The following is an 8,595-nucleotide window of genomic DNA, read 5'->3' on the forward strand; positions in this document are numbered from 1 at the left end:
CCCACAAAAGAGCTGTCATCCTCGTACTTGGCACATACACAAGATATTCATCATAGTTTGTGATCCATTTTGAGCTAGGGTATATGTTTTGCCAGCAGGAGAACGTTAAAAATCCCAGGGTGCATTTCAAAAGGAGGTCGGTCATTGTGTGTTGATACAATGGACATATTTTGAATTTCAACCTTCAGTGCTGCAATCATGGCAATGTTAAACAAGCCAGTGTATTTCTTTCCATGAAACCTCATCTTGTCAAGAAAAATGCATTAACACCTGATCAACTGAAAATTAAAAATGAATTAATGGTAAAAATAGAACGGCACTCGGAAGAGCGCATACCTCCACCAGACTGAACAGTGTACGTTTTGCATTGATCTGCATCCGGACCTTAACCAAAATCGAATTGGCTTGTTATTCTCACCTACCTAACTCATTAACCAAGTTTTGTCATCATCTAGTCCATGACTTTTTGAAATATCTTTTTTTTTCTTTATGAAATGTATCGTTTTTGGCCCCGTCTCTCAATGGTGAAGAATCACTTGGGAAATTTTTTTAAAATTCTCGGATCCGGATCCGGATGTGGATCTTCAGCAAAATCGAATCAATTCATCCTTTTCAAACACCCAACCTGTCCTCCAAGTTTCATCCAAATCCATCAATAACTTTTGAGATATCGTGTTACATATCGTTTGTGGCCCTATTTCTCAACGGTGAAGAATCACTTTTAAAATTCTCACTTCCAAATCTTGATCTTTCCTAAAATTGAATCAATTCGTCCATCCTTGTCACACTCCCAAGCTTTCCACCGAATTTCATCCGAATCCATCGAAAACTTTTTGAGATAGCCTGCTTACAAACAAACAAATAAACGCGGGTGAAAACATAACCTCCGACCACCTTCGGTGGCGGAGGTAGGTAATATGCAAATATTCCATCTTATTCATAGTTTTTCATTACCTCTGTAAAGATTGTTTTTATACATATATTGTGACAGCCACCGGTTCCCAAATAACACCAGTGTGATGAACGTCACGTCTGGATAACTCCAAGAGGACGGCATGTCTCTGAAGACCACGATGGCCAGTCGCCCCAGAAATTACTACGGGATCCCACGCCCAAAGTCATGTTACCATACAAAAAAGCCTGAGTGCAAGCAGGTACCGTGCTGACGATCACGTATCCATTATTAATTAGTTGGCCAAGCGAGACCACTGGTTACGTATTCGTTTCTCGCGCTTACCAAGACCAAACCTCAGTTGCCAGATGCTACAATCAGAACCGAGAGAATAAAGGAAGACACACATTTCTTAACAACAAGATTTTAGTGGAAAACAAGCAAGTGTTTACAAAGGAGACAATAGTTCAATCAATCAAATATTTACAACACATATTCATTCCCATGACCCTTACATGACATACCCACCTTCGGAACCTCATCAGTCACTTAGCAGCTTTATAATGACCGGCACTGCATGCATCTGGGGAATAGAGAGATAGAGAAAGGAGTCAAGAGAGTATGAGAGAAAGAAATCTCGGGTCAAGTCCCATGCCCGTTCACACCTTGCATCGGCCAGGTTGAGCGAATTCCGCCAATAGTTCTGACTGATGGACTTGGTGTCCGGACCTCTCGCGCCGTCGCCAACGCGCTTCCCTCTCCATGCGTCCATGTTGCACCGTCCACGACACAAAGTCGATGTGCAGTTTTGGCTGGAAGCGTGGAAGGTGCACAAGGAGAAGCGGGGGCTGATGATTTTACCAGGCATCACAGCATGCCGAGTAGAACTCAACGCAAAGTTTTGAAAGGACGAGAGTTGTTGGATGTGGAAGAGAAATAAAAGTGCGAGAATGAGAAAAGTGAATAAAGGAATGCAAGGTGGTGAAAGGAAGGAATGAGAACAAGAAAGAAATGTAGAGATGAAACCAAGCGGGTGAGAGTATGTGCTGCATGAGACAAGAAATCGCAAGATGCTCGAGGCTGGCATGTAACTCGGGTTCCTTCCACTCATCTGTCTTGACTGACGACCTCTCTTCAAGCTCAACTTATATTGGGATTCTTGCCACCTCTCCCCCTAACTCTTCAGTCCGGCGGAAGAGAAGCGGCCACCGAAAGATCCTCCCTTCTGTACCTGATATCCAGGCAAAAGAGAGATAGGGAAAGGGGTCAAGAAAAGTATGAGTTGGTTTTCTGACCCCTGTTGGGAGCCGGTGATTGGCTCTCAAAGTTTTGGTGCGCTATCTCTCTGAGATGAATGATCGAGCCATCTGGCACGATACATGGTTCCAGGTGTCCACCAAGCCATTTGCACCGAGGTTTAGAAACGGTGGGCTGAGCGAGTGCTGGCATTTAGCAGAGGGAGCGTATGTGATGAGTAATGTGGGAAATGGATGCAGGAAAACATGTGGAATAGGAAAAGGACACATATATGATTTCGACGGATACACTCACAACGCATATCTGCACACATGAATACAGTACTGTATACTTAAAAGCTGAACAGAATACAATGAGATAACGAGCTTTATTCGATGTGAATGTGTTTCTTTCTCTCCGGGTGTCCATAACCACAAAAATATACTTATGTAGGCTATAGACATGTACATGGACAGAACATATAATGTATATACACATGTACGTACACCCAATATACCATAATTGGTTGCCCTTCGTATCAGAAGGCTATTCACTTGAAACAAGAAAGCTCCCTGTTCAATGCATTACCCTCGCTGAAGGAGAGGGTATTGTGTTTGCATCCGTTTGTTTGTTTGTTTGTTTGTTTGTTTGTCTGTTTGTCCACGCAGAACTTTCATGTTTTTCTCCGCAACCACTTGTTGGATTGAGACGAAATTTTCACCAGAGGCGCAAGTACTCATGTAGAGTGTCCTATTGATAATTATGTCAGAGGTCACGTGGTGTGGCAGCCATGTTGGAAAAAATGGAAAACTTTGGACCTCTGCATCTCTGAAACCGCACCAAGGAAAAAATTGAAACTTGGCACACGGCAAGTACTCCTCAGGGCAAATAAGTGTAATTTTTTTTAATGAAGTCATAGGTTCCTTCATTATGACGTCAAAATTGCATATGTAGACCATTACATGTATCTGATCAGTATTAAAAACGTTGAGGGACATCTCGGGATAAAATGGTCCACAGACAAAAAAGTGATGACATCATCAGTCACGTGATTCAGCAGCCATATTGTTTTTTTGATTTTTAAAAAAAACCTTCAAAAATCTTCTTCTCTGAAGTGGCTGAACAGATTGAGGCAAAACTTTACACATGTCGTCATCATACTAACAAATCGTCTTGGAACCCGGTCATCACTGTCAGCAGTTATAAAGTGTCAGTTCTAATTATGTCTCTTATTAATTACGGAACACTCTAGCACACAAATACCACACAAAATACACCACTCAAAACAAGTTCTGGTGAAGGTCTGCAATCTCTGATTGGTCTTTCCAGTTTATAGTGCAGAAGCTGCTGCCCAAACTGCACCACACTCTAAGATAACAAGCAGTGTAACGTGGTGTCAAGGAACCTCCAAGAAAACCAGACCACATGCTCCCTGGAATCTAGGCAGGTATTTAGAACATGTTCAGGGTACTAACAATGAGTCGCTTACTGACATGGACACCATAGCATCTTCAAAGTCCACCAACTAATGCTAACAGATAAGCCAACTAATTTTTTTTATTGTTGTTGTTTTTGTAAACATAGACAAGGTTCGTGGAAGAGCTAGATTTAATGTCTCGATTCAACGTTGAAGAGGTACATTTAACGTTTAAGAACTCATGGAAGAACGATTTAACGTAACGGAAGAGTTTAACGTCCATACAATAGATGGCGCACGTACTGTTGTCTCGCCTTGTTTGTGAAACACCAGGACGACAGTTTATAGCTCGGTTGAGATTCAAACCCAATCTTGAAAGCTCAGATGTGAGTGTGCATACCTCTTGGTTATCCTATCAGCCTACATATACACATACACATACATATCCACACTTCTATCTCCTCTGCGCCTCCTCCCAACTCTCTACATGTCATTATTTTCTCTTGCCCATTTCATAAAACCAAGAAGGATGTTAAGCTGAACAGTGCACCAAACATCACAACATGCAAAGTAAAATTAGTCATTCGACATTTGAGCAAGCAGTTATCGCAAAGCAACATTTATAATACTACTCTCTTTTTTTTTTCTGATGACCAACTGTTTATGTTGCAGAACCTTTTGATCAGCAATTGTTGGAACCAATGTACATTTTTACGTAACTTTTTGTTTTTGAGCAATGGCAAGATAACGGAATACGTCTCCTGCTGTTTCTGCATACAATGTTCTTCACTATATTGTGCTCATGACGCATACACTACGTTTGATGTACCTTGCCTTTCGATCTCTCCTGAACCTCTGATGTCAAAATGAAAATAGAAACCATCAACCCTGATTTGTGATGTGTTGTGTGACTGAAGGGCTGGAGGCAGAAAACAAAATGTCTGCAAGATTACTTTATTTTAATGACTAACGCAGATAACACAAACGACTGAATGACAAACTGTGCAATATTAATGTGGTGAATTAACGTGAATCAAGGGACATGACGCGGGATCACATGTTGTGCGTCTCGCGTATAAGGGGATGTCTCTCTGCGGCACGAGTGATTGTCCCCGGGGCATTGCTATTGACATCGGCTGTCCACTTGATGCTCGTTAACTGAAGGTGCTCATTGACTGGTGAGAATGGAGATTATATCGAACTCCGTGCTTACGCGGATTAGTCTGCAATGGTTAACTGCACATGTATACGTTTCTGCTTATGTACTCCTAGCTGAACCTGTATTTCCTGGTGTGTCCACAGAAGCGGCTCCAATCAAATGGAATAAAGCCTAAACTCTGAAGGTTCATCTCTCGCTCTCATTTCAATTTATTCCATTTGATTTTCTCGGCTCTCTCAACCAAAGATGGACAAGATCTACAAACCAGAGAGGTTCGACGCAGACCCAAACACGACTGACGCAGAAATGAAATGGTCACATTGGTTCTGCTCCTTCTCACACTATCTGACCATCATCGCGGAGGGAGCTGACAAATTTGCCGCTCTCGTGAATCATGTCTCGCCCAGCGTGTACAGGCTCTTCTCGGGGTGCGACACTTACGAAGCAGCGATTGACGTACTGCAGGCGCTCTACGTGAAGCCCAAGAACGAGGTATACATACGACATCTTCTCAACACACGCAAGCAAGCAGCCGGGGAGACAATCGATCAGTTCCTGCAAGCTCTGAATCAGCTGGGAAAAGACGGCAGCTTCCGGGCCGTAAGCGCCGAGGAACACCGAAAGGAAGCGACACGGGAGGCATTCATCCAAGGACTCAGATCAGCCCACATACGGCAACGCTTACTAGAGAAAGCGCAACCCACTCTTGACAAGGTAGTCGATCAGGCTCGAGCGATGGATACGGCTCAGCAGCAATCTGAGTCATTTGGGACACCAATGCTGCTCATGAACGCTGCTACGATGGGAACCCAAGGAACCCCACTGGCACAGACACAGCCAGACATGAGGGATGGAGAAACACCCGAGGAGCCGGATACCCAGACCTCGTCAAACTCCTCAGCAACTGCTCCGGTCGGTAAATGCTTCTTTTGTGGGTACAAAAGGCATCCTCGTCAAAAATGTCCAGCCAGAGATGCCACATGCATGAATTGCGACAAGAAAGGGCATTATGCCAGGGTATGTAAATCTACTCTAAGGAGGAATAAACCCACTTCTGCGGCTCTCTACTCGCAAAATAAATTGACTGCAGCCTCTCCGGGGAATCTATCCAAGGCTATCATCAACGTGCGAATTAACGGGCATATGGCTGAGGCTCTGGTTGATACCGGTAGCTCTGAAAGTTTCGTCAACAGCTCGCTAGTGAAGGGCAGGAAATGGGTAATCCACCCGACTGACAATACGGTATGCATGGCCGCCACCTCACTACAATCCCGCGTACGAGGGTACTGCAATGTTGAATTGGACGTAAAAGGGTACACGCATCGGGATGTAAAGGTGCTGGTGCTTCGTGATTTGTGCGCAGACGTAATTCTGGGTCATAATGTCCTCAAGCAGCACACGAGCGTCGAAATACCCTTTGGAGGAAGCAAGCCTCGTCTAATTTTAAATGCGCTGACCACCGCGGAGGTGACGTCCCCCAGCTGTTCGCTAACTTGTCGCCGGTCTGCAAACCGATAGCGATCAAATCGCGGCGATATACCACTGCTGACATGAATTTCATCACTTCAGAAACCAAGCGATTACTGGAGGAGGGAATTATAGAACCGAGCGATTCGCCATGGCGCGCACAGGTGTTAGTGACCAGCAGTCAGAACCATAAGAGACGGATGGTTGTCGATTATTCCCAAACGGTCAATCGCTTCACCCAACTCGACGCCTACCCCCTGCCGCGCATAGATGAGATGGTCGAACGCGTGGCCAATTATAAGGTATTCAGTACCATCGACTTGCGAAGCGCCTATCATCAAATTCCCATCCGAGAGGAAGACAAACCGTACACTGCATTCCAGGCAGGGCGGCGCCTCTACCAGTTCAGAAGGATACCATTCGGTGTCACGAATGGAGTAGCTTGCTTCCAACGGGTTATGGACGACATCATCTCAGATGAAAACCTCGAAGACACTTTTGTTTACGTGGATAATGTCACAGTGTGCGGTAGGGATCAGAGGGAACATGATAGGAATCTGGACAGATTCTTGAGCATTGCTGGAAAATATAATCTGACTCTCAACTACGAGAAATGCGTATTCTCGGCAAGGTCAATTGACCTTCTCGGCTACACGATAGCCAACGGCACAATTAAGCCTGATCCTGAGCGATTGCGCCCGCTCCGTGAGCTTCCACCACCTCAGGACTTGCAGACAATGCGCCGGGTGATCGGGATGTTCGCTTACTATGCAAGATGGATTTCGCAATACTCCGAGAAAATATATCCCCTAGTGCATTGCAAAAACTTTCCACCAGATGCCGCTGTCGTGAAAGCTTTCCACGATCTCAAGGATGATATCAGTAAGTCCGTGGTTTTATCGATCGACAGCTCGGTGCCCTTCGTGGTGGAAACCGACGCTTCAAATCACGCCATAGCTGCAACACTTAATCAGTCTGGGCGGCCGGTCGCTTTCTTCTCGAGAACTCTCTCTAGAAGCGAGCAGAGACACTCGGCAATAGAGAAGGAGGCGTACGCCATCGTCGAAGCGCTGCGTAAATGGAGACATTATTTACTGGGAAACCACTTCACGCTCGTTACGGACCAACGATCCGTGGCTTTCATGTTTGATGGGAAAAATAACGGGAAAATTAAGAATGAAAAAATTATGAGATGGCGGATAGACCTAGCCTGCTACAGGTACGACATTGTTTACCGGCCCGGGAAGGAAAACCCTGCTGCAGATACCTTCTCCCGGGTCTACAGTTCGGCAACAATCAGTCAGGCTTTGCAAGACCTCCATGTGTCTCTGTGCCACCCAGGGGTAACCAGGATGGCACATTTCGTACGCAGACAAAATCTTCCCTATTCTGTTGAAGATATTAAACAAATGAATGCTTCATGCCCTGTTTGTGCTGAACTAAAACCCAGATTCTTTGGCGCGGCATCTGGCAGACTGATCAAGGCTACTTCCCCCTTCGAGAGACTAAACATCGACTTCAAAGGGCCCCTGCCCACCGAGACAGACAACAGATACATATTCACCGTTGTTGATGAATATTCAAGGTTCCCTTTCGCGTTTCCGTGCTCGGATATGACCTCGGGCACTGTCGTAAAATGTCTGTCTGACGTCTTCGCTATGTTTGGGAGACCTTCGTACATACATTCAGACAGAGGGCCGTGTTTCATGTCGGCCGGGCTAAAACAATTCCTATTAGAGCACGGCATAGCAACTAGTCGAACGACGGGTTACAACCCACAGGGGAACGGGCAGGTGGAAAGGTATAATGGAGTTATTTGGAAAGCCATAACTCTGGCGCTGAAATCGAGAGGACTGGGCCCCGAGCGATGGGAGGTTGCTCTTCCTGACGCAATGAATTCCATACGCTCTTTGCTCTGCACGTCCACAAATGCCACTCCTCACGAACGTATGTTTACTCACCAACGACGTTATGTTGACAGTCAAACGGTGCCCAACTGGCTGACCCACCCCGGTACAGTGTTCATGAAACGCCCGGTCCGACAAAGCAAGTATGAACCGCTGGTGGAGGGGGTCGAACTCATTGACACTAATCCAAAGTATGCTCATGTCAGGCTCCCGGATGGCAGGGAGACCACTGTGTCGGTTCGCCATCTGGCTCCCGCCGGTACTCCTCCCGCCGGTACACCACCTCCTGGCTCTCCTCCTTCTGACATTTCCCCCCCAGGAACTCCGCCAGGCGACGGGGCTGCCGTGTTCCCCCCGAGGGCGATCGAGGAGTCATCCCCGGCACAAGTCGAGGCTCACCAAGAGGATCGGGAGTCTCCCTCAAGTGAAACTGCCGTTTACTCCCGGAGAGGTCGACGAATAAGGCCCCCTCGACGACTCAATCTGTAAAGGGGATTATCGGCATTCTCGCTGCTCA

The 8,595-nt window shown here is 46.0% G+C and overlaps 1 protein-coding gene across 1 annotated transcript; it reads left to right on the forward strand.

Moving 5' to 3' along the window:
* Positions 1–4,562: 4,562 nt before the first annotated feature.
* On the forward strand, positions 4,563–6,222 carry LOC147019005 (uncharacterized). Its single transcript, XM_085900107.1, has 2 exons — positions 4,563–4,723; positions 4,848–6,222. The coding sequence occupies exon 2, from the start codon at positions 4,951–4,953 to the stop codon at positions 6,220–6,222; it is 1,272 nt and encodes a 423-aa protein (XP_085756233.1). The 5' UTR covers positions 4,563–4,723; positions 4,848–4,950.
* Positions 6,223–8,595: the final 2,373 nt, after the last annotated feature.

The sequence above is a fragment of the Eptatretus burgeri genome, chromosome 10, assembly GCF_056783735.1.
Source record: "Eptatretus burgeri isolate ZD-2024b chromosome 10, Ebu_testis_v1, whole genome shotgun sequence".
In the NCBI taxonomy this organism is placed as follows: Eukaryota; Metazoa; Chordata; class Myxini; order Myxiniformes; family Myxinidae; genus Eptatretus; species Eptatretus burgeri.

What these genes read in the sequence shown, in the direction of transcription:
- LOC147019005 (XM_085900107.1), top strand. Translation starts at nt 4,951, where the DNA reads ATGGACAAGATCTACAAACCAGAGAGGTTCGACGCAGACCCAAACACG.